Source organism: Cucumis sativus, chromosome 1, assembly GCF_000004075.3.
Source record: "Cucumis sativus cultivar 9930 chromosome 1, Cucumber_9930_V3, whole genome shotgun sequence".
Classification (NCBI taxonomy): domain Eukaryota; kingdom Viridiplantae; phylum Streptophyta; class Magnoliopsida; order Cucurbitales; family Cucurbitaceae; genus Cucumis; species Cucumis sativus.
The window spans coordinates 9,293,980-9,321,605 of NC_026655.2; the positions used below are offsets into that span (position 1 = coordinate 9,293,980).

Consider the following 27,626-nt stretch of genomic DNA (forward strand, 5'->3'; position numbering starts at 1 on the left):
ACAAACAAAAACAACCTAAAATGGAACAAAATGGCTCTTTGAACGACACTCCAAACACCACTTCAACAATGAAGAAGCACCATGTGATGAGACTTCGAGAGTTTTTAAAATTTCATGTTTTTGTTGCATAAAGGTTTTGGATTTTAAATTTTAAATTCAGAATTATACTAAATAGAAATAAAAACACCACTCCCAAAACCCAATTCTCCTACTATTTCCTACGTTAAACACAGCCAACACTTCCACTTTCCTCCAGGGTCTCCAGATGGCAATTTAAATGATCTTGCCCATGAATACTACTAATTACCTGTTGCCAAAGTGAGTTTTTCTCATTAAAATATCTCCAGCCCCATTTAGCAAGTACTACCCCATGCGTTAGTCCAAGACCTTTGCAAAAAAATAAAAAATGAAAACGTATTATAAATTATATAATGTTGTAAAATAATAATTATTCAATTGCTTTTAACATAAAACATGGTCTTAGATAAATTAATAATAGTTTATTGTCAACTAATATTTAGTGGGGAACTACAACTAATTTTATGATTTATAAATATAGTATCAAACGCATTTTAAACAATTGTTTAAATTCAAATCTATCTTCTGAATATTCTACCAAACACAAACTTGAAGACATGAAATACAACACTATTTTCATTAAATCCCTTGTTTTCAAATTTCTGTTTTTAGATTTCATACCAAAAAATCATAACCTTTCCCACTAACTGCTTATATCTTTTGCGATCGTTCAACAGTTCCCCCTCTATTGTGATCTTTGAACAATTCCCCTTCTTTTGAGTTGGAAGTATTTCAATATTTCTAAATCCTATGGAGAAATGTCTTGATTGGTTGGACATCTAACGAATTTATGTAAGTTAGCTCCTTACTTGAAGATATTATTGAAGGGAAATCTTGCCCTAAGGCAATACAACCTCCCTTCTCTCTTATGAGAAGCTTCTACTAAACCAAAAGCTGAAAATGAAATACCTTCCCCTCAATGTTATAATACCTCCCTACCCAAAGGATGCTCTCCAGTTCACTCTGGACCCCACATCCCAACATTCCTCTAACGTCCCTCACTCCCACAAAATAAATAACACTCTCCCTCAATTACTTTTCTATGCCTTCTATCTCTCTCTCTTTGAAACAGAAACATAGTTTTTCATTGAATTAATGAAAAGAAAACAGTTTCATTATTTCCATTTCAAAAAAGGAAAAAAAAAAAAAAAAAAAAAAAGAAAAAACGAAAACCCTTAAACTTTAAAGTACAGTTCAAAATATCCTTGTCCTTGGTTTTGAATGGAAACCATTAGTGTTGTGTATAATTTAGCCTGTTATTTAATAATTTTAATGTAAATTTCTACCTTAAACATCAAAAGAACGTTCATACGAACATCTATACAATCAATTCAAACATAAGGAGCAATATATGGAAAACTGAGAAAAAATGAGCCAAAATTTTTGAGAGGCTGTAAAACAGAAAATACAGTTGTTGCATCATGCATGCTAGTGCCTGTGGTTGATGTTTAGTGCGTGCAAACAGCAAGGAAGTCTTGTTGCTGAAGTTGGATGGATATTGCTGAAACAACAGTAGTGAATTTTTTTTTTCTTTTTCTTATTTTTTTTCCCATTTTCATATCTTTACTTGAAAGGTAATGTGTCGGTGTTTGACATCGACACTTGGGCATTTACACCTGCCTGTTCTTTATAATTGATACATCATGTTTTCTAGCATTTTAGTGTACCTTGAAATGGATAGAATTTTATTGTATGTAATGAAATTGTTATTTTTAGTCTAAAGTCGTGCTTAAATCGACATTTTGTTTTAAATTTTCTCTCTCCCTCCTACTGTTTTTATCTGTGGATTTGTGAAGCAGTGAAATGTATTTATATTTTTGTGAGGAATTTTTACGTGGCAATTGCAGTCAATTAGTGGCTCTGGAAGAGACACCATTGGTGATATTTTGGATGACTTTTTACGTCAGAGGTTTGGGCCTGATTCTTATGAACGCATTGACGGGGGTCTTATTTATTCCAAGAAGCAAGCTGCTCTGAACAAATTTAACAACCTAGAGAGTGGAAGATTTTTGTTTCTGCTAGAAGTTCGAGCGTGCCTCCCCAGTATTAAACTTTCGTCAATTGATAGCATTGTCATTTATGATAGTGACTGGACCCCGATGAATGATTTAAGAGCCCTTCAAAGAATTACACTAGATTCTCATTTGGACCAAATAAAAATTTTCCGTTTATATACATCTTGTACCGTTGAGGAAAAGGTTCTTATGCTGTCCTTGGAAAATAAAACTTTGGACGGCAATTTACAGAACATCAGCTGGAGTTGTGCTAATATGCTGCTTATGTGGGGAGCATCTGATTTACTCGCCGATTTAGAGAAGTTTCATGGCAAAGAAAAAACTGAAGATGCTTTGTCAGATTCAACACTTTTGGAAGAGGTGGTAAATGATTTAATATTACTTATTTCACAAAATGGTAGAAGCACAGACAAGTATGATTCCCATGTCATATTAGAAGTTCAACAGATTGAAGGAGTGTATTCTGCATGCTCTCAACTTCCTGGTCAATTAAAAAAGTTATCGACTGAAGAAATGCAACCCTTCATATTTTGGAGTCAGCTGCTATGTGGAAAGCACCCAAAATGGAAATACTCTTCGGATAGATCTCTAAGAAACCGAAAAAGGGTTCAACAGACTGATGATTCCTTAAATAAATCTGAATATGAGATTGAGGAATCCGTGAGTAAACGTAAAAAGGTATCAAATAACAATGTGAAAGTTGCTCAAGAGGAAAACTTTACACACAAGGAAAAGGAAGGTATGAGTATTTTAAATCTTACACTTTCTAGAGGTTACTTTGCAGCTTTACTGTTTTTCCTGTCTTACTTTACTCTTGTCAGTCAGTATTCTTAAACTTCTTTCTGTGTGCAGGTACTTCTAAAGCTCCGAAACATACATGTCAAAATTCAACTAGTTTGGCTGCATGTGAGGATGATTCATACATTGAGAATCATCTCTCCACCTCGTCTTTGATAGCAAATGATATCTTGAAAATTCTTAAATATAAGTCAGTTGGATTTGATGAAATAAGAAAGCTGACCGATCTGCGAAAGAGTCTCCATTGTCTTTTAAAGCCTGAAATATCACAATTATGCAAGATTTTGAAACTTCCGGTATGGATATCATTGCCTTATTTATTTGTCTTAACCTATCTATGCATTTTTTATTTTTATGATTGTTGACCCTCTTCAAGATCTCGTTGCCTTATTTATTTGTCTAAACCTATCTATGCATTTTTTATTTTTATGATTACTGACCCTCTTCAAGATAGTGTCTTTTCCTTCAGCAGCCTAGAGACATCAATAAATATAGTTTGATAGTTTGATCAGGTGGTGTATGTCCTATGGGTTTCCTTGACACTGGAATGTTGTAGGGTTAAGTGGGTTGTCCCGTGAAATTAGTCAAGGTGCGCATAAGCTGGCCTGATACCCATGGATATAAAAAAAAAAAGGAAATATATAGTTTGATCAAGGTTAATATTGTACTTTACATGTTAGATGGCTAGTTCCATTGATATTGCTGTTAATTGATTAATTTGCTGTACCATCATGTTAATTAATGAAAAGAGATCTATGATTAAACGTACAAAGTCTCGGTGCGATGGAGACCAAAAACTAAGTTACTGAAAAGTAAAGGCTTCTCAATTCATATTGTTGAGATGGTGAGAGTCTCACATTGAAAAAACCAAGAAGACTCACACTCCTTATAAGATAGATGGGTTACTCCTTCCATTGCCAATTGGTTTTGAGATGGAATTCCTTACTATCGAACATGGTATCAGAGTCCATTAAGCCCAGACGGGTATTCGGTTAAAGATCGGTGAACCCAAAAGAGGCACCGTGTTGAGGGGCATGTTGAGATGTTGAAAGTCTCACATTGAAAAATCAAGGCGATTCACACTTCTTAAAAGATAGGTGGGCTGCCCCTTTCATTACCAACTGGTTTTGAGATGGAACCCCATACTATCAATATTTCTTTAGCATCAATAAGCTTTCAGTTTAGTCACCTGGAATCTATCATGCTAATGTTGATGATCTTTCTAAACAATTATTTTTTTTAAATAATAACTCTTTGATCACCAATTGACCCAAAAACTTAGGTGGATGGTTGAAGGCAAATTTAATATTAAATATTTCAATGATCCGCTTCACTTGTAGGCTTGAAATATGTAGAAGACTTAATAAGTGGAAATCAATTTTAACTAGAGAGGAAAAAACATTGTAAGGGTTTGAACACTAGACCTCTTTGGACCACCTGCTCTAATATCATTTTAAACTACTGATTAACTTAATCTGATAGGTGAAATGAAAGGTGGAGTGAAAACAGATTTAGTATAACAAATTTTAACTTCCTTGACTCATAAGTCAAGTGTGAAACTGAATAGCAAATAGCAATAAGCAACCAACCACTATGTTAACATTGGCAATGTAAAGTTGGAATGGGTTCAAGCCATGATGAAGGATGGTTGTTTGAGCTATTTTATAATATGTTGCATCTCGAAATCAATTGACAACGAGAAGAGTAGCTCATCAATCTCATAAGGAGTGTCAGATTAGAACAATTTGATAAATTCAAATAATCTTGGTTAATCCTTTATTAGTTACATTTTAGTTACCCAATTAGTTTTTAGTTTCCTTTTAGTTGTCCTTTTAGGATTTTATAATTCTCTATAAATACAGAGTCCCTCTTGTATTACATAATTTTTCATTGATAATAAAGACTTCGATTGGATTCTTGGAGAGAATTCTCCTTTTATCTATTTAGGCTACATCAAATTTATATCAGAGGGGCCGTCTAGGCCAACGTTGACTGTTGTCGATGGAAGACTGGAAACTCTCGTTGACGCCGATCATGAGAGGGAGCTTTGAGTGTTGTGCTTGTTGCCAAACAACACACATCTAATTAGGGGGAACCTTTGAAATTCCAAGAAAGAAAAGATATAACCAAAGATTTTTCAAGATTTTGCAAGAATAGAGTATTACCGATTAAAAATGTCCATGAAAAATATTCAGCAATTGGTATAGAATTCTAATGCAAGTGATTCAGAAGAGGAATTCCAACGTAATAATTTTACCCATGCTCGATCTCTTCAAATAACCTATCATTTTCCACAATGGAAATTTGATTCGTGATCCTAGTGACTATGATGACATGTCTAAGAAAGTTTGGGATGGAATATGAAGGCAAAAATATCAACAAAAGGCTCAACGATTGAATCAAACCAGTTTTTCAAGAAACCAACTAGCAAGTCTTCAAGAATCTCAAGGAATTCAAAATTTTCCAGTAAGAAACCAACATCGTAATCATCTCATTAGAATTAATGAAAACCAAGATTTGAAAGAGATTTTGGACGTCAATTACTGAAGATATTTGATGGAAGATTCAAAATCTTCGGATGTAGGCTTTGTACAGCATCATGAAAACTTGAATATGCCTTCGAAGAAGAAGATATTATGATCAAAGAACACCCCAAAATCATCCAACCACCAATTTGGAGGTCGAAAGTTTTCAAGAAAATCAAAATATTTTTGAAAGTTTTTAAATAAATCTAACTATCAAAATGATTTTCGCTAGGGAATGGATGAAATGTGGGTTCTTTTGGGAAAAATTCAAGAAAGACATGATCATAATTTCAAGATTTTTCAAGAAATCATCAAGAATTACATTTAGTTACTCAGGAAGATCAAGAATTCATCCAAATGGGATTTGGAACTGTGCAAATAATGAACGAAGTGGAATAAAATAAAAACCAGTTGAAGACGAGTCAAATGAGAAAAGTATAAAGATCGAGGAGGAGCTTGCATTGGAAGAAAAAATCAATGGATTCACATGAGAGTTACTTAATTTCCAACCAAATGAGGAAGAACAATCAATCAATGAAATGCAGAATGGAGTTGTTGAAGAAGACGAAATCACTGCAAAGAATGTGCCCATTTGATTACATCAATTAAATGTAGCACACAACCAACCACTTACCTCCCTCGCAACAGAATAAAGCAGAAATTAATCTTGGCCACCAAGAAAGACAACAAGGGAATCAACAACACAAATGGTAAGCAAGAAAGATGTATTGGTGAAGTATCACAACATTAGCATGTTGGGGAATGTGAGAAGATCCTGTAGAGGTTCTACTAAATAATCATTAATACTTACACACACAATGGCAAAACAGAGACAGCACTCTGCTACTCTTTATTTATGTATTAGCCAAAAGATTACACTCATTACGATATTCAAAGAACAAGATGAAACAATAAAGAACTTACCCAGCTTCCTTCTACGGTAGCTGAATACCCTACCCAGGCTACAGCAGCCGACTAAACATCAGAATAATAAAACCTATCTACCCCATCCCGGAAAGACCTATTTATATACCTCCCTCTTTCATTCTTTCATTCCTGCGCATGGGCTCCACTTGCACAATCCCTTTCCATCATTCTCTCATCATTAGCTGTTTTTCCATTTACCTTTCTGCCCCTTCTTTTATAGGTGTGGACGATTGGGGGCCTTACAGATCCCTTCCCCTGTGCCATATATATATTGCGATATGTAAAATATCTGTGAGATTGAAGATATTGCAATATGTAAAATATTTCTGAGGTTGAAGATATTGAGTGAAGTCGTATCTTTGACATTGACTACTATTAAACCACCAATTCCTCCAAAAGCTTAAGCTTGTGGTTGAAGGAAAATTTAATTATATATCATTAACACTTCCCTTCACTTGTGGGCTTGAAATATTTGAAAGGTCCAACAAGTGGAAATCAATTTTAATTGGGAAGGAAACAAAAATATAGGAGCTTAATAAACATAGGACCTTCCTTGACTACCGCTTTGATACCATATTAAACCACCAATTCACCCAAAAACTTAAGTTTGTGGTTGAAGACAAATTTAATTATATATCTTTTTTTGAAAAGTAGACGAACTTCTTTATCAATGATAAAATCTCAAAGTACAAGAGGTATATACATTGAGAAAAATAAAGAAGCATAAAGCAAAAAGCTCTAGGGGGATCAGAAGGTGCACCCAGACATTTCAACTAGGTTGACACCCCCTTAGCACCAAAACATTATATCCCATAAGAAAGCATGAACTAAGCAAAGAAAATAAAATTAGAAAGTCCAGCAAATTAACATAGGCCAAGACTAGGAAAGAAGACTAAAAAGATGATGTAAAAACAGAAACAAAAATACAGCTTCCGAGAGATACAAAATTGAGGCTGGAAACAATGCTAGACGAAAATTAAGAGGTTGGATGGGATAGGAAAACTGCCCAATTGAGATAAATATCTTGAATAGAGTAAGCCTCGAACTCCTATTTTAAGAAAACCCAAGCTGCTGCACTTCTTTCTGCAGAGAGGATTTCTGAACATGTTTTTTTTGTCATGGAATATCCTCTGATTTCTTTCACAATTCGGAGAGGATAGCTTTTAGCAAATTTAACCATAATCGTCTTGGCTTCTGAGAGAACAGAGGACCCTCTAGAAGCTGGAGAATCAAGGAGCGAAGAGAGCCAAAAAAAACCCAAACAATGTTGAGCTGAAGTCTCGTTAGCTTTCAAACAGAGGGGGCAAACTGAGGGAAGAAAGCACTTGTTGGGGGCCTTCTTTTGAAGTATATCAGCCCTGTTGAGGGAACCAAAAATCATCACCCAAATCAGAATATTAACTCTCCAGGGGCTGGAGGACTTCCATAAGGCTTTAAATAAACGATTATCCATCGGGCAAACTAAATGCAAATGGGCCGAGAGAGTGATAGAACCCGACCTTCTCAGTTTGCAATGGAAAAAGGATACAATATAGGAAATATTGCTGCTAATGAAAAATACAGAAGAAAATAAAATGCTCTCCGTCGAGGACTCCCTCTCTCCCTCAGCTGCCTTCCTATCTCTCAAGGAATAACAGTAGGATTCTTTACAACCAAAATTCTCTGCCCTCTCCCTTCCTTCTCGTCTCTATTTATATTTGCTCCCTCACTCCCCTACCATGGTCCCCGTTAGGGGATCGTGCGTCGACACTCCATTTCCTTGTGGTCCCCACCTGCAGTTGGTTACATAACCAACTCCTCGTCCTTTTTCTCTTTCCTGTTCTTTCTCCTACTATACTGGTGTATGATGGGTGGTCTAACAGAGAGATTTAACCGTAAAACAGCCATGGGATCAATAGACCAAACCTTGGGATCTTCTAAATCAAGAACTTGTACATCTGAGAGGAGGAGGAGTAATGATTCAAATTCAACAATTTCAGCATCTTTTAAACTTCTTCTAAATGTTAGGGACCAAGAGAGGGTAGCAAAATCCCAATGATTGGCAACCAAGCCTTGGGGAAGTAAGGCTATTTTGTAAAGTAGGGAAAAAAGGCCTTTGAGAGATAAGGTTCCAACCCATGTCTGCCTCAAAACTTGTTCTACTACCATTACTAAGTTTATTTAATGCTAGAGATTCCACTAACGTCCACACCTTTGAGATGCTAATCCATGGGCTCCTTAAACTATTTTCGGACTTTCCCATTGTGAATCAATCAAAAGGCTCTTTACCGTGGATGCTACAAATAATTTTCTCCAAAAGGCAGAATCTTCCATAGCAAATCTCCAGCCCCATTTTGCTAGGAAGGCAGAATTATGAATTTTGAGGCCTCCAAGGCTGAGACCCCTACCCTTTAAGGGAAGAGAAACCAAGTTTCATTTGACAAGATGGTTAAGCTTGCTACCGGAATAACCTTCCCAAAAGAAATTTCTTGTGATTTTTTTCAAGGAGACTGCCACGTTTTGAGGGATAGCGAACAAGGATAGGTAGTAAATTGGGAGGCTAGCCAAGACTGTATTGCACAAAATTTGCCTTCCTCCTCTTGAGATGTTAAAGCGCTTACATCTGTCTAATTTCTTATGAATACAATCGATGACAGGTTGCCAGAACTCTTGACGCCGAGGATAGCCTCCTAAAGGGAGACCTAAGTATACAATAGGTAAATTTTCTGCCTTACAGCCAATTCGGTCAGCGGTTTGCAGTAGGATGTCCTCGGGTATATTAACTCCACTGAGAGCTGATTTTTCCCAATTAACTTTGTGCCCCGGACACCATTCGTAGAGTCTAATAGCTTCCTTAAGCTTGAGAGGCATTTGATCATCAAATTTGCAGAAAAGAATGAGTATCATCAGCAAATTGCAGCAAGGGGAGGTGTATCAAATCCTTGCCCACAAGGAAGCCCTCATACTGACCACTACTAAGGTGAAGCTTGTTGATGATAGCTCCTAAAACCTCACTTATGAGGAGAAAAAGGAAGGGCGAAAGGGGGTCCCCTTGACAGATACCTCTAGAAACAGTTATGCGGCCCCTTGACCTACCATCGATGAAGATGGAGAATTTAGGATTCGACAAACAGCCCAGCATCCATGCTGTCCATTTGGATATTTTGATTATTAATTTCAGACATTGGCAAAACCTCCTCTTGTTGCTCTTTTTCCAATTTTTTATAGACTATTCAAGTCATTAGTTTAAGTTAGAGTGCTTTGTTTCTTCCTCTTCTATTGGTTAGTATGTAGTCTATTGCTAAGTGTTTGCATTTTACTTGATTTTATCTCTTGTTGGTTATTTATATTCTCTTTTATTTTATTTTGAGCATTAGTTTCATTTCATTATTTGAATGAAGAGGCTTGTTTCCATTTACTTTTTTTTTTAAAAAAAATTAATATATTTTCTATAAAAAAAGACATTGGTAATGTATTGTAAGACCCTCTCTGTCTTACTTTCTTATTGATCACCTACTTCTATCTCTACCAAAACTGACCTCGTCAAAAAGTTTAATATGTTTGTTCCTGACATGCCTAAGAGCATTCTATGCGTAGAAAATGTAAGCACCTTTAGGTATTTTATATGTTGGCGTATGAGTTCCGTTTGGTATTTTTATGTTGACATTTAATAATTCTATGTTGGCTCTGCTGGAACAACCATTGACATATCTTGTTGCTTTGTAGGAGCATGTCAAAGATGAGGCTGAAAAGTTCTTTGAGTATGTAATGGATAGTCATCACATCTTAACAGAACCAGCAACAACTACATTACTCCAGGCTTTTCAGCTATCTCTGGTTATTTTCATCCTCTCATTTACTCTGTCATTTTATTGTTATTTCATTTGACAATGTGAGACCAAAAAATGAGAGAAAACCCCACATTAACGGAGGAAAAACATTTTATAAAATTTATGTATAGATTGTGTTGTGGAGGGTATAACAAACAGTGTTAAAGTGATCAAGACGCTCATCATGGTTCTTGCTATAAATTAGTATGTAATTAAAGTAAATTACAATGAATTTATTCAAGGATGGTTGAAGAACTTTGTTCATTAAATGTTCAATGCCTCCAAGTTGGTCAAATAAATCTGATAGCTAGGAATGAGAAATCAAGATTTAGTTGTATGTTTTTTTTATTTTATTTTGAGTAAGAAGTGTTTGAACGACCAATGGCTTAAACTTGATTAAATATGTCCTTTGTCAAGTTAGGATTCTCATTCTTGTAATACTTTGTATTCTTTTGACGCTCATCTGATAGTGGGGAATTTGGTAAAATAGCTACAGAAACCAAACCAAGCTGGTGTTGTCTGTCACGCAGTGGTGGTAGTGAATTAGGTTCTTGTACAAAATGTAAAAAGTGAATCCAGGATATTAAAGTTCTCACTGAAAGAATCCCATTCTTGAGGAGCTTTTCAATCTCTATTTATTCTCTATTGATGAATTACGGATAATTTTCCTCTTGATTTTTCACTTGCTTTGTTTTGGCTAGTTCTATGTTTCTAATTGGTGAGTGTAGCTGATCTAACCCAAGTTCAATCCTTTCAAGTTAAGCTGTCATTGTAGCCATGAAATTTGGATCATTGTTGAGTTCCACAGTTTTCCTAGATTGCTTTTGATCCTCTACTGACTTCCATTAATACGTATCAAAGAGTTCAAGTTCTTAATAAATCCTTTTTGAGTAAATGCTAACTTAAATTATGGTCTATCCATGTTTGTGGGTGCCTCAATGTTGTCCATCATCATTGGTCACTGCTCTGGTCCTCTGTCGATTCTTTCCAACTTGCTCCTTGAAGTTCCAACCACGTCCTGCCTCTATCTGACCTCTATCCTTCCGTGGTTCGTTCAGATCTATCTGCATTGTCCCATTATTTTTGCATTGTCGCATCGTTCCAGTCGTGCAAAATCCTGTCATCCTCAGACCCAATGTGCACAACTTCGTTGTCCATAAAATCTTCTACAAAATGAACCCTCTGATGTCTAGGTCCATGCTTTCGCTATAGGTTTCTTCGTTCATTTCACCCCATATCCCTATCCTGTGCTTCTCAGACTGGCTTCTTTCAGATCCCCGTCTGGTGTTGCCCAACCCACCTGTGTCTGTATTTCATATGTGCGAAGTGAGGCTTCAGATATGAAATTCTAGACCAATTAGACTTCGGTATTCTGAAAGTGAGACTAGTTCTGGCAGTACAAATCTTTCTTTCTTTGTAAGCATTTGGACCATACACATTAGTAATCCAACAGGATCTTTTGCAAGCCGTGATGCAATTGACCTTAGCTTTCTCATATCCAACCTAAGTGTTTCAACCACTCTTATCTTTCTCATATCCAGAATGCCCAAAGGATTCGACAAACTCCCACCCGATGTCCTTGGAGCTCCATAGGACCGATATCAAGCTCCTCCAATTTTGATTCCTGGAATAAAACTATATCTGGATGAAACTTCTTGAGAAATCTTTTGATGGCTATGCGTTTAGATATATCCTTGAGACCCATTGTGTTCTACAACACAATCTTCATGGTAGAAAAACTACTTCTGATCACCGTAATGCTGAGTGACGAGAATCAAGCCAAAAGTATACCACAATCTTTGACTATGGAAGTCAAATGGTACAGTATTTCTGAGGGTATTAGAGGAGAGAAATGATGAGCACCATGAAAAACTTATTTGCATTCAATTCTGCTGTGAACAAGGCCTCTAGATCTTTGCTGTTAATATCTTGTGTGTCAAAGATTCACAGTCAATTGGAAAATCTTCAAAATCTTCCCCACTTGCACTAAAGGGGGAATCAAGCACCAATTCCTTCATATTAAAAAATGAATGAGCCGATTGGGGCATGGGGATCCTCTCAAGAAATCGATTCTTAGAGTTAGGAACGGTAAAAGAAGTGTGCTTGAACAATTAAATTGACTGAGAGGAAGATACTGACCTGTTGGTGAAAGCAGGGAGTTGGGCTTGAGAGCTGCAAACGTCTAAGAGATCTGGATTGCTTTCAGACTTGGAGGAATTGGATTTAATCAGTACATCAGAGGGAGGCTTCACACGATATTCCTCTAACAGATTTGAATACACCAAGGCTGTCCAAGCGTTGCAGAAGGAAATATAAACTTTTCTATAAAATTTCTTGAAATGCTGGGTGTTTCTTTTAATCGGTGGGCAGAGCAGCTTGTTGGCTGGGGTGATCAGATCATCTAGTTTGCCATGGTTAACTTTAATTATAGCTTTGTCATAAAAAAAAGGGTTTAATGATAATCTTCACCTGGAACATATCCTCCAAGAAACTTGTAATTTCTTTCCAGTTGTCAAAAACAAAAATCTTGTTATGATCCACAAGTTATTGAAGTCTTCCTTAAGGATCTCATTGCCTTCTCTAACCCAATAATGATGCGTATTCAGGTTTTCGAGATGATTCCTTAAACAGTGGTGCTCCTGGCCGGACTCTTCAGAACCCTGTGACTTGATGCTCTGCTTTTTTTTATGTGTAAAACAGAGGAGGTGAATGAACCGTGAGACTTTACCTTATTCGAATAGCTAAAACCATGTTGCTTCTAGTGATTAAGGGGACTGGGAACCTGGTGTAAATCTGATTGCCATGACTGATATTCATGTTTCATCAAGAAACTTTTCATCATTTTGAAGAAGGAAAACCATCCCTGTTTCGCATCCCCTGAAACACATGAACGAAAGAAAGGTGTTCCAGAAAACCTCGCATGACGCATCTTAGAATCCAACCCGAAGTAGCTTTAAATTTCGTCAATCTCGTAGTACCGCTCTTGTCGTTATCGCTTTTGAGGAAGTAACATTGCACAGGAAGCTACAAGTTCGGATAAAGCCTCTATGAACCAAATCAATCGATCCTTTGAAATTTGTAGGATTTTTCGAAAGTCTACATCTTCAATTTGAAAAAGCCCATTTTCGAACCAAATACAGTAGTAAGAATCGGCAATCTTGCAGATTTCCAATTCCACTTCCATTTTTTTTGTTGGCGAGTTTGTCTGAATGTATGCTGGAGGAGCCAAAAGACTGGGAAGAGGGAGGGTCAGAGGAGGTGGGGAGGGAGAAAGAACGAGAGAGAACTTACCTTCCGTCCCCAATTAATATTTATTTCTACTTGTGGGATCTTGTACAAATTTTTAATCTCACAAGTGAGGGGAGGGGGAGGTGTTAAAAGTGTTTTTTTAACTAAATTTATCACAACCCCAACTTAAGCTTATGGTCAACGGATGATTTAACATCATATATGCAACACTTTTTACTAGCTGCTTAATGCCACATGAATATCCATTGAGACTTTTGGATGTGAATTGTCTTCTGAATAAGGCAATTTCATAGCTGCGAGCCTGCCTGAGTTAGCAAGATACTCAAAATGGTTACAGAGTGTTGGTTAAATTATAATAAATTGATAAACATTGCATTGGGAGTCTTCTCTATCTCACACAACGCAAGTGAACTCTGTGTCTTCTCATCGTGTTGCCAATCTAAATAATTAATTATGTTTTTCATTCATGCTTTCATCAGTATCTTTTGAAATATTTCTAACTTGGTAGATTTGTACTGTAGTGCTGGAGTGCAGCTTCCATGCTTGACCACAAAATTGACTATAAAGAATCGTTGGCACTTGCGAAAGAGCATCTTAATTTTGATTGCCATAGACAGGAGGTCTACTTGCTTTATTCAAGATTAAGATGTCTCAAGAAAATATTCTACAAACATTTGAAGTGTTCCAAGGGTACTGAATCCCCGTACAATGTGTTGTCTGACGATGAATTCCAGAGAGCTGTAGTCAAAAGTATTAATAGGATACAGAAAACTTGCCGCAAGAAATTTAAAAAACTAAAGCAGAAGCAACAAGAGAAAAGAGATGAATTTGATAAAACTTGCGATGAAGAGAAATCACAGCTAGACAGACAGTTTCGGATGGAGTCGGTTGTTATTCGTTCTTGTTTGCATAATAGTCTTTTGATGAGAAATAATAAGCTTCAGGTATTAGAAAACAGATATGCAAAAAAGCTTGAAGAGCACAGGTATCAAATGGAGATACGGTGTAGGAAACTTGAGGAAGAGCAAATTGATGAAAGAAATAAAATGGTTGCGACAGAGGCTCATTGGGTTGATACATTGACATCCTGGCTCCAGGTTGAACTATTAAACAAACAAATTTTGAATAAAACTAAGCATTTCCATTATCTCAAGAATGATACAACTATTTGTGATCATCTGCCAGAAGAGATCTATAGTAAAATTGCTCATAGTGTCTCAGGAACTAGGAAAGAAATATTTGAAATCCCAGGATCTGTTTTTTCCGAAGATATCATTTGCAGTAATACTGTTGAAGAAGGTTCTCTTCAAACGAGACATAATGGTGAGACTGCAGCTTTAGATACCATGGGTTCTCAAGGACCATCTGCCAGTGAGTTTGTGGATGACAACGGGATAAATATCTCAAATGGAATTGAAGGTAATGTAACTTCTGAAAACTCCTGCTCTGTAGAAAAACTGCCCGAACGAGTCATATTGGGCAATCCAGACAAGGAGATATCTATGAAAGGGCCTAAAAGTAGATGTTCTGTCAGTGTTCACATGGTCTCCCATGTTGATGAAGAGGTCCCTCATAAGCTGACTGAAGCCGCTGGTCTTATTGAAAGTTCAACGAGAGTTCTCACAATACCTTTGCTGCCCTCTATGGAGAGAGGGGGCAATGTGGCCACATTGAATCCTGGGATTGAAATTTCAAACGCAACATGTAGAATTGGAAATTCCGAGCCATTTGTGGATGCTCATAGTAATCTTGAGTCATCTCCCCGGGAGTTGAATTTGCCAGTCAATGAGGTTGAAAGGTTATCTGAGGTTGCTAATTTAGTAGGTGTTAGGAAAAATCTTTCTGCTAGTCAATCTTCATCTCGAGAATCAATTCCAAATAAATCAATGGGAAGCACATCTGAAATAGAATTTTCATCGACGATGACAGTGAGTGCTTCTTGTGAAGCATTAGAGGTGGGTTGCAGCAACAGTCAGAATGATGGCGACAATCATAGGGAATTGGTCAATCCTTGTGTAGTAGAAGATACAATTGGTAATACTGACCCCAATGTCCATTCTCATGAGCCATCTGTCACTTTATCTCCTCTGGATCTTGCTGTTACACCTACCACCCAAGGCAATGTTTCTTTGTTGTTTAATGAGGTAAATTTATTGAGTTACAATATATTTATTCGTAGTAACATTTAATATTTTTCATTTTCAAATTTAATTTATTTTAATAGTCAGGTAAAAGCTTTTTGTAGGAAGCCATGTATACTTCTGTTTCTTAGAATCAACATGAATTCACTTTCAACTTCATAGATTTTTGTATTTGAATCTGTAATCTGTACAGGCAGCCCATGAGGAAATGAATCAACAATCTTCATCTACTAGGTCTATAGATTACATTATGGAAGCTGTTGAAATGGCCATTGTTAATGGGGACCCTGAAGCTCCAATATCATATGTTGCTGATCAATCTAATCAGGAAGAATGTGAGAACCTACAATCTTCATGCACTGGGTCCATGGAGAACAATATGCAAGCTACTGAAATGGTGAATGCTAATGAAGACACTGAGGCTCCAATTACACATGTTGCTGATCAATCTAATCAGGAAGAGCAAGACGAAATAAATCTACAATCTTCATGTATTGGGTCCATGAATGACATTCGGCAAACTACTGCAATGGTGAATACTAATGGGGACAATGAAACTCCAAATCCTTATGTTGCCAGTCAATCTAATCAGGAAGCACAAATTGTAGAGCCTCAAACACTAACGGTGCCACTAGCAACAAATTCATCTGTTGGTTTCTTTCAGGCTGATTTATCCTCTGCCGGTGGAATGGAAAATCAAATCAATTGTGAAGACTATTCCTCTGATCAGCTGGCTCAGACAGCAAGCCAACCAATTGAAGACTCTATTGAGCTCATTGAAGAAGCTTTGTTGCAACCTGTGACATGTACTGCACCACATTCTATTTTCAATGCTGGCATCAGTGATACAAGAACGTCCTTTACAGACACAAGAAGCATATCGGGTAATTTTGATATTAGCACTGGTCTGATGCAACCAACGCAGCCTTCAGTGTCTCAAATGCTTCCTTTATCGTACGTTGATCCACTGGAAAAGGAATTGGAAAAATTGCGCAAGGAAATGGAACATAACAAAGATGTACATGCAAAACAGGTTTGTTTCTCCAAGTCTTCTCCCATACCCAATATGTGACTTGCTGTTTTCTTTTTCCTTTGTTTTTTTCTTCCTTCTTTTCTTTGTTTGGAGAAGTGCCCGTTGTATTGATGATTTAATATTTGTTTCACACTCAGCATAGAGCGTTTTTTTTTTGTGCAGAAGCTGCAGCTGAAATCTGAACGTGAGAAGGAAATTGAGGAGGTCAATAAGAAATACGACACTAAGGTCCAGGAGTCTGAGATTGAATTTGATCTTAGAAAGAAGGACCTTGATGTGAATTACAACAAGGTTTTGATGAATAAGATCTTGGCTGAGGCTTTCAGATGGAAATACAGCGATACTAAGTCATGGGGTAAGTTGTTGATGCGGGTCCAGATTTGTGTGATGAACGTCACTTATATTTCTTATCTACTAGTTCACTTTTGTTAACCTGTTTGGTTACTATCATTTTTGTTAGTTTTAGGTTAAACCACGAGTATACCTGAAATTTCAAATTTGCAATAGGCCTATGATTTCTAAAAGGTTTCTAAAAGCTATCTAAGGGTCCCTTAACATTCAACTTTATGTCTCCTTGGCATGTTCAACATTTTTTCTTTTAATTTAGAAATTGATTGGATATAAAATTAAATCATGTTTCTAATAGGAGATAAAACTTTCAAATTTGTGTTTAATAGGTTCGTGAATTTTAAAGAAAGTCTAATAGTTGAAGGATCTATTAGACACAAAATTGACAGCTCAAGGCTTGAACTAAATGAACATTCAAGGACTTAACTTTTAATATAACCTTAGTTTTCTTAATCCTGCCTCTACTGATAAAGAAGAATCTAATCATGCTATTCTTAATATTTTTTGTGCTGCTAGACCAAAGGATGTCAATATCAATATCCATGAATATGGATAATGGGATTGGGATTTATACAAATAATAATGTTAATCAAATGTGTTGCGGATCCTACATTGGAAAAGTGGACACATAGTACAGTATAAGATGCATATATTATTCTTCTTATTGCTAATTGGTTTTGAAAAGGAATTCTATGTTTATCTAATATGGTATTAGAGCCCAAGAAGCCCATACATGCATTTAATTCCAAAAAACAATAAAACCGGGATCTCATCCCAAAATGGTAAACCTGAAAAAGCGTCATCTTGTGTGGGGTATACTGAGTATCTCACGTGGAAAATTGGAGAAACCTCACAACTATTATAAGATACACTTAAGATACACTTGAGTTACTCCTCTCATTATGAATTGGTTTTGAGATGGAACTCCATGATAATAATTAGTACTAGGGAATTAACTGAGTGTACACAATCAAACTAGACAATTAACTATGTAATGTGTGTGATATACACCATATACACCATTTTTTACAAGTAGCTAATAATTTGTTGTATATTATACAATCCAATCTATGATTTCCCCTATCCTTGGGACAAATTTTAGAAAGGGGAGTTATTTATGAGTTATTGTCACTGTATTGAACAAAAAAAGTAGTTTTTTCCTTGAACTGTCTTCTCTTGTATTCCAGTGATAATTTTTTTTGGGTTAAAAAAAATCATTTAAATTTTGGCAATATATTTATAATCTACGATGTTCAGAGTTTACTTCGACTTAGTTCTTTATCATCCCTCAAGTTATTCCCAGCGAAAATGACTCTAGAAGTGGCTGTCGGTTTGCTGGCCTTCTTTTTCTACTCCCATAGCACGTGATGTCTCATATTACGGAGCTAGAAGCTATCATTCTAAGGAATTCTGTTTTAAAATTGGGATACCATTTTGCTACTCAACCCAGATTTGGAGCATTCTTATAGTAGTTTCTCTTGGGAGTTCTCTCTTCCAAGGCCTGTTTCTTGCTTTTCTAGCTTTTCGTATGCTGCTGCCTGCTGCAGAAGGTGCCCAGGTAGTGCAAAGTGTTTCCGTGTGCTTTTTTATTTAGGTGGTGCGGTGAAAACCCATGATACGGTGTGCCACCAAGGAATTTGTAGCATTCGGTTGGGCTGTTTATGCAACTGTTCTGGAGAGAAGCCATGTCTCCTTGCTCTTTCTCTCATGCACCCTTGACTAAAATGTCGACATTGTCACCTTCATATTCTAAAATATAAAATATGTCCTCCCTAAATCCAAATCTATGTTATCCGTGTCTTGACTTCAAGTTTACATTGGTTCTCTCTCTTCAACTGCATTGTAGTGTATCAGATACTTAGATATTTAGGATGATGGAGGTAAATTGTTTTTGTATTCTTAAGTATTCTATGTTTTTCATCACAAATCACAGTGTAGATCTCTGTATCTACCTCTACTAAGTCCTATAAATATGTAGTTTCTCTGTTTTGATTATTTATTCTTTCTTTCTTCTTTTCCTTTTTTCTTTAAAGGGAACGAGTCTCTTTTATTCTTTTGTTTTCTGTATTACAATCTGATGTTTACGCCGCTATCATGTTTGTAGCTTAATGGTCTGTAAATTTGCTCAACCATTCTGACGTCATCAAAATTCTACCTATTATTTGTTGCAGATATTGTTCCAGTTCTTGGGCCACAGATTTTTCAGCCAACTGTTATGCCAATTTTGCAAAGGCCTCCTTTGGTAGTCCGGCCATCTTTCACTCCATCCCTAGTCAGTTCGCATACATCCAATGCACCTTCTGTTAATATACAGAGGACCTCAGCTGTGGCAAATCTGTCGACGAACTCACCTGTCTCTAGCCAAGGTACAACTTCAACATCAATACATGGTCACCACGCATCCCCTCATTTCTCGAGCAATTCAATGAGACCACTCCATATAGGCTCCATCTCCTCTCCAACTGGAAACCCACAAGTTAGTAGTGTTATTCGTGCGCCAGCTCCTCATTTGCAACCCTTCAGACCTAAATCATCAAGTTTGCCACCTAATCCTCGTGGCATCACTAGTCAACATGGACCCACCATCCCTTCTGCGACCCCTCCCTCATTTCCTCATCATCCACCTCGGCCTCCTGTCTCTTCACCATTTCAATCCATTCCATTAAACAGACCTTATCGGCCTAATAGTTTGGAACAGTTGCCTACACTTTCTAGTGCGCCCTTATCTGCGTTAGACTTGCTGATGGATATGAACAATCGTGCTGGTGTGAATTTTCCACACAATTTTCCTCTACCGGATGCATCCTTGAATACACACCAACCTAACCCACCAGTCAGTACAGGAAACATGCAGGTTAATGCAGTTAATACTACTGGAGACTCGAATGTCGTTTGCTTGTCAGACGACGACTAACCAGCCTGACAAAAAAAAAAGGTACATTTCTGACTCTTGAAGCTCCTAGTAACGTAAGGGCATAAGTAAGGTCTAAGGGGTGTGGGAGAGTGCAAAATTTTATATTTGAAACCGTTGAATATTATTGTAGATATACGTGGCTCTTAACTTCAAATGTGTATAATGTAAGTATCCATTAGCCCATATCTACAAAGGTGGTGATCTGGTTATGAGTATTATTTGGCAGTTGAGAACAGATTAGTTTCTCCTCATTTCTTGTCTTCTCCTTTTCTTTTTTATTTCTTTAGAATTATTTTGACTTGATGTTAGACACAAACAAACGCAAGATGTATTACATGGAATGGGAAGGGAATGAAATTGATTCACAAAGAGATGCCATACGGTAACTTTTAGAAGTGTATTAATATTTTAGGTCTTGTTTGGTAACCATTTCGTTTTTAGTTTTTGAAAACAAAGTTGATAACCATACTTTTATATCTAGATTTTCACGTTATGTTGTTTATTTTCTATCAATGTTTAAAAAACTAAGTCAAATTTTGAAAACAGAAAACCAATCTCTTTTGATGTTTAGTCCTATGATCTGCTTTCCAAATTCACCAGGTGCTTCTTGGCCTCAACATTTTCATAAGCATATTTGTGTGATTCTGATTCATGTTTTAGTATTATTCCAAATCACCCCAAGCACAAACTTACATTTGTAATGTGTTTATACATTGGGTTTATAATACCACTCACACATGCTTGAAAATCTACCATTCAAAATTCCATACTTTCAAGAATATTGATAGGATTCAATACTATACCAATCTAAATTAATTAATTCAATTCAAACTCTATATTTATGACGAAAATCCTGATTCAGCATTGTAAACTCTTACACTACTCTCTTTGAATATTTTAGTAAAACATGTAATGGTGGCAAAAGTTTAGACCTACTCTACATTTACGTCCAGACATTGGGTTAATATTTTAGTATAAATTGAATCTATTATCTTTCCTTGATTTGATATAAATGGTTTTTGTTGCTTTAGGTTGGTTTATGTTTAGAACTAGAAATAAAAAATTGAAAGCCCATTAGGTTTAAAATGACTGGGCTTCAATATTCTTAACAAATGCAATAGCATCGGTTTGATTACATGTTATACAAAAGGTATGATTTGCATAAAATTTTTCTTTGAAGAGACTTTTCTTAAATGAACAAAGAAGAATAACCAAATAAACGAAATGGTGGAAGTATTTACAAGCTACTATGGAATGGATTATTACTACCTTTAATGTTATGAGCTCATCTTATGTTTTCTTTCTAAATCAAACAATAATGTCTGTCCAACTTTTATTCTTATTTTTAGTTTTTTTGAAAACCATCCATATTAATCCCTCTACCTTTAAATTTCTTAAGCAATTTCACAAACCAAGCTCAAATGCAGAAATTTATAAGAAATTAATTGAAAACATACTTCTTGTTAAAATACAATTTAAAAAGCAAAACTTAAGTGTACAGATGCTTTTAAATTTCTTTTTCTAAATCTAAGTTCTATCAAGAATAGTTTTGAAATTTGACTAATTGGATGCAACAATTGAGATACATTTTATAAAAAAGAAACAAAAAAAAAGAAAAAAAGATTTTGAGATAAGTCAAAAACTGTGGGCTGAAATTGGAAGGTAGATAAGTAGTAAGTAGGCATATCATATTGTCTCTGTCCCTTCAAATCCATATTAGATTCATTCTCATTCAATCACCCAAATCTATTATCCACTCAAATCCACCACCACCCTTTTTCATATACTAATATTATGAAAGTTGTTAATGAATGTTCTCTCCATTTCGTTCAGATTTTTTATGAGAATCGAGTTCTCTATTTGGATTTTTTTCCCTTTGATGTATTTTCTTTACAAAAAAATCAATTAAAATAAATTGTTACCATATAAAGTTTCAATTAAGTAGTTATATAATCAGATTTCTTTAATATCAAAGTATTCGTATATATAAGCTAAATTTAATGCTTAATTCTGCGGAGACGTATCCAATTAATATATTTTCTCAATTAATAGGAAAAAAATTTCTTCATTCCCTCTCATATTTCTCCATCTTGATGGAGATGGATTGGTGCAAACAAAATGGACATCTCTAAATGAAAAAGATAGTCAAGAAAATTTGACACTACATTTTTTTCTCATCAATTTGCTTTGGATATTTTTTAATAGTTATAGCAAACTCAAATCTAATTTTCTCCTTCTTTTTCTCTAATATATAACGATGATGCAATTAATATTGACCACCAAATCCTCCATCTATGGCTCCTCTCTTACTTCTTATGTTCGTAGATATTTTGATTTATTTTTCTATATTTATAAGCAGAAAAATAATAGAGAAATTAAGAAAAAACAATAAAAATTGGAAACACAAGATTTTACATAGAAAACTCTAACATAGAGAAAGTCACGGACAAAAAAGAAATCTACTATGTGAAAAATTGCTACAACCACAAAAAAAATAAAAAATTCTCCTTTCCAACCTCAATTACAAGAACATTCTTTTAAAACTTTTGGCCACTTACACTTTTTACTATATCTCCAACTAGAGAATACATAAAGAAATTATTTAAAGTTAGCACACTAAAACTTAAAGTGTTTTTAACTGAGACAATTGAGAACTAAAGACATACTTTTTTTTTATAGTTCCATGACTTTTCTACCTTCTCGTGTAAGATTAACTAATTAACTTTTTAAAACCTTTTCAACGTTGGACAACTACACTTTTAATATTTTACAAAAATATCTAACGCATATCTCTACACTAGATTCGTTTGTAAAAATACTTTTAAGTTTTTTTGTTGGCTAAAATATTACTTTGGATCCTACTTTATATACTTATAAATGTCTAAATTTAGTTTTTGTTATTAGGGTAAAAAACTTTGTAATAGCATTCTCTTTATGAAATTTTAAAATATATTTACATTGTTTTCTTTTCTTATATAGAAGTTATTGTTATTATTGTTTAATTAATTTTTGATAAAAACTAACTTTGAATAGCAAAAAATTAAGATGGAGTGAAATATAGCCACTAAAGTTAATATTTGTTAATAAGAGTGTAGAAATAAGATATTCATTGACATTTTCATACATTTGTTTAAACACCCATCAATAGAAGACTTTGATCACATGGATATTAAAGATTTATTGATATTTTCGAGAAAACATGAAAAAAAATAGTTGTTTCAAATATAACAAAATATCACGAGAGATCGCATAAATGGTGATAGATTACTATTTGTATTTGTGTCTATCTATATCATAACAGAAATAGACTCAAATAGTAGTCATCGCAATCAACTATCTATAAATTTTTTTCTATATCTATAATTACTTTCAGCAATTTAAAATAATTCTTCTGCGACCTAGCAGTATCATTCTTACTATTCTTAAAAGCTTATTAATATGAAAGTTCTCTCAACAAACCAACACGAGTTCTTTCAGGATACTTTGTCCTCACTCACGTGAGTCCTAAAAAAATTCTCAAAAGATTGCCCAACATAAAATTACTCCAAGCTAAGCACATTTAACTTTAGAGTTCCTATGATCGAGCCACTGAAAAGGAAGGTAGACCTTGTTGATATAGGTATTAACTTTTAATTTTTTTTAAGTCTTTTTTACCAGTCATGTCCTTAGGATCTCTCTCATTCAGATATGATACCGGTTTATTTATATCTATCTCTTAATTTCAAGTATTACAAATGGTTAGGAAATTAAAAAAAAGAGGGTTCATGGAAAAAAAAATAATCCTTTTGATGAAAAAAAGAGTGACACAATATGGAACTTCAAATAAGTGTTTTTTTTTTTCTTTTTTTGTAAAAGTGAAAGAGAGCTCAATGTTTGAGAAACAAAAGTGCTTTTTTTTCCCACTATAAGACACAAAATGGAGACCCAAGAAAGTGGATGCTTTTATTTAACTCCTCTTTTGAGAAATTCCACCATTTTCCACTTAGATTCCTTCTTGGACTCCCCTCTTTTTAACTTACCCTTATTTCATTTTTCCTTTTCCTCATTGGTCAACACTTACATTATTTTATTTTATTCCAAAATTTTATACAAACTATATCTTTAATCATCTATTACCCTCAAACTTTTAAGCTTTTAAGTTTGTTATTGTATTGGATATCATCTAACAATATATATATATATATATATACACACTAAACAATTCAAATTCAAATCATTCTTTCAACTTCAGAATGTGGAATTTTTTTATATTGTATATCCTTATCTTAATCTAATAACTCAAATTATACTTATTCTTTCATTAATATTATAAATATAAAATGTCATTTTCTTACTTTTAATTACGCAACATATGCTCTATAAAAATAGTATAATAAACAAAGTATAATTAGGTTTGGTAGAAAACGCCCCTAAGCTATGTTTATATATGTGTGTGTCTATGTATGCCTACAATTGTTAAAAGAATAGTTGAATTGATAAAGCTTAATTAATTTAACTTCTCTTATTTTTATATATATTGTGATGGTTTTGGTGAGTAATAAGTCAACAAAAAAGTACAAAATAAAGATTTTCAAGGGAACAATGCCTAATTGTGGTGTCTCTTCATATTTAGGGGAATGGGGAAATTAAGAATTTTAGACAAAAGCTTTTCAAAAAAATAAAGGCAAAAGAATTAAAAGGGTTCACTCCTAAAGTTTTTGTTCATATGGAATCCTCTTTCTTTTAAGTTGACCAACAAACCTATTTATATTACTTAACCATAAATTAAATTTGTAAATTATTGTTTAAAATATTTATATACGTATGGAAATGTAAATTGTTTGGATATCTATCATTGTTTATTAGTGTCTATCATCGTACACAATAAACTTTCACTATAATTTTAAATAATTTAATTCATTTTGTTATTTTTTTTAAAAACGCTAAAATATATTTATATCTAGAAAAATTATAGTGGGTGATAATTTCAACTTGTATTAGAACGTGGAGAGTTCAAAATCTTGAAGTTATATTATGAACAAGTTCTCCTTTCTTCTCGATTTTTGTTCAATCTTTTCCAAGCCAAAATATGCTTAACTTTCTTACGGTTGTTAGCTATTTGTTTTAATCAAGGTTATTCTTATTACTAATGTGGAGTTCACCTAGAATAAAGAAAGTTCTCCAACGTGATTGAAGTAGTTTGTTTATCATCTATTGTAAAAAAAAATAAGTTGATTTTTCTTTTTGTCCTTAAACGTTTAGAAAACATGTATGGTTTAATAAACTTTGAAATGTAACTAAATAACTATTTTAGTTCTTATTTCTTATTTTTGTTTTAAAAAAGTTTTATTACCACCACAAACAAACATGTGTTAACACTAATAAGAATTTAAGTCAAATAAGTTGAAAGCGAGTATAGCTTGGTAATAATTGACATGTCCTCTCGTACTAAGAATTGAATGAGAATTCTCAATAGTTGTACGGATAATAATAATAACAAGAACAGTAAAACAAATAATAAATTCAATGAAACATTAGGATTATCCATTCACTCCATCCAGTCGAGTAGGTTGAAGTATTGAAGGGACCATTTGTTATTGTTATTAAAGCCACCAAGGGTGAGAGCACCTTTGTTCGACCTTCACACCTTAGCCAAGTCAAAGTATGTGTTGGCTTAGGGCAGCTAGCCCCTTTGATAATGGACCTCCTCATATAGACCATATCCCCCTTATAAAATGGATGTCACTTATATTCTTCATCACTTTCTTTAGCACCAACTTTTCCCCCCTTAAAACTTCACCCATTCTCATTTTAGTGTCATTCAATCGAGTTAATGGATTATCTAATTAGCTCCTCTAATCGATTCTCCAACAATGCACATTCCTTCCTTCTCTTAAATGAATTAAAAACACAAATAATTAAGAGAGGGTTAAGCATCACTCCCAAAGCCCACGTACGGACTCAAGCCCATAGGGTATTAGGAGGAAACATGAGGAATGCATCCCAAAACGGGAAACGTCAATTCCTCCTAATTTGGATCAATAAGCTGAGTCAATGGATATAATACCATTTAGAAAATAATCGAGCATACCCAAGTCTAGAGGTATGTGATAGAAGACAAACGTGTACATAGTCTTATTATATTCAACCATGCTAAAGAGAAGGAATAAGTAATCTTCAAACAAGGGAAATACTCAACCTTATTTTTATTTTTTAGTGCTCGATAAAGTTAGTCACTTATTTGTACTAATTTAAACATCAAAGTACAGTAAACTCAATACCACATTGACAAAAGAATTTCTTATGTAGAACAACTTCAAATATCCTGAAACATACGACCAAAAGAAAAAAGAAAAAAACTAGTCGAAAATGAACGGACGAACAAGAATAAGAGCAAACAAAAAAAGAATGATAGTAAGATTTATGGCATATGTTAGTTATTGTAGATAGGAAAGAAAATGGGAATGTAAGAGCAATGGAATTGAGAAAATAGATTTCAACCACATTTGGTGACCAAAGGCCCACAAAATGTAGCAATCAGAAAACACATAATTCAGTGTGCTTATGAAACGTAACACTAAGTGCCAATTGATAATGACACTTTTTTTTCCATTCCCCAAAATTTCCAACCTTTTGAGTCTTCCTCTCCTTTTGCCAATAGCCATCATCTTTATGTGTCTTATTCATCAACAACTCAACTTATTGCTTATAATATTTCATAACTAACGATGTTAGAACTGATAGTTCAGTTTAACTCATTTTGACAAATCTTATTTACTTTGTAATATTACATTTTAAAATATCTATTTCTTTTTAACTTATTATTCTATCCACTTACAAATACATAATAGATTTGATCACAACAATGAGTTAAGTCTTATCATTCATGTTAAATTTCATATCCGTTACAAATTTGATACCTCATACAAAACGAGCTAGATATAACTTATAACTTTTCAAGTCGATTGTTAATTTTTTAAGTTATAAAAGATTTATTATACTATCATAAAACATCTAAAACCAAACTTTATCAAATTATTTAATGTAAAGTACTCGTCGCATCTTTACTGAAGCGTTGATATTTTCATCGTTATTTTTACATTTTTTATCTGACGTCAATACAACAGCGAATATCAACATTTCCATTTTCTTGATAATTAAACAATTCATAAAATATAGAAAATAAGCAAAATCAAAGTAACCAATAATTAAATTAATAGATGTGGATTTTTTTTGCATAAAAGATTGAAATATGATAGATATCATATTATACATGAAAACGACGTCATTTTAATTACAAAAACGAAAGTTGACTACTCTATCAATTGTCACATGTTGTTGGCCCTATCTATTTGGACAAAATAAGTATATGGCTAAACAAGACGGTGTCGTTTTTCATAAGAAGATTCAAATAACAATGCTCTAAAACTACACCTACTTTTCTTTATCTAGTAAATTTGGTAAACCCTTCCATAATTCTCATATAATATCAAAAGGCTTAAAGTACAAGTTAATCATTTCCGTTGACTTGAAAAAAAAAAACTAAAAACTGTTTCGATCTTTAGATCTTTTTCAATACATTCTTAGAATTTTAAAGTCCAAGTCTACTATATATGTTTTTATAACTGTTTTACATAGTTTATAATTTGTAAACATATCTTAAACATAAAATCGAAAGTTTAAAATCATATTTAGACAATATTTTTAATTTAAATTTAACCGATCCATTAAATTTTCAATATGTGAAATAGAACTAGAAAGTCTAAGGACTTGATATTTTTAGCATTTAATTACTTATTAAGATAGAATT

General features: G+C 34.3%; 1 protein-coding gene across 4 annotated transcripts in view; it reads left to right on the plus strand.

Moving 5' to 3' along the window:
• LOC101222705 (helicase protein MOM1) overlaps positions 1-20,223 on the plus strand; it is a 42,000-nt gene extending 21,777 nt beyond the window's left edge. For all 4 annotated transcript variants that reach the window (XM_011655648.2, XM_011655665.2, XM_011655656.2 and 1 more), the window contains 7 exons: positions 1,926-2,832; positions 2,946-3,187; positions 10,049-10,159; positions 13,923-15,545; positions 15,736-16,575; positions 16,738-16,930; positions 19,095-20,223. In XM_011655648.2, coding sequence (XP_011653950.2) covers positions 1,926-2,832; positions 2,946-3,187; positions 10,049-10,159; positions 13,923-15,545; positions 15,736-16,575; positions 16,738-16,930; positions 19,095-19,837 — 4,659 coding nt within the window. In that variant the 3' untranslated portion in view covers positions 19,838-20,223. The remainder of the gene's footprint in view (positions 1-1,925; positions 2,833-2,945; positions 3,188-10,048; positions 10,160-13,922; positions 15,546-15,735; positions 16,576-16,737; positions 16,931-19,094) is intronic.
• Positions 20,224-27,626: the final 7,403 nt, after the last annotated feature.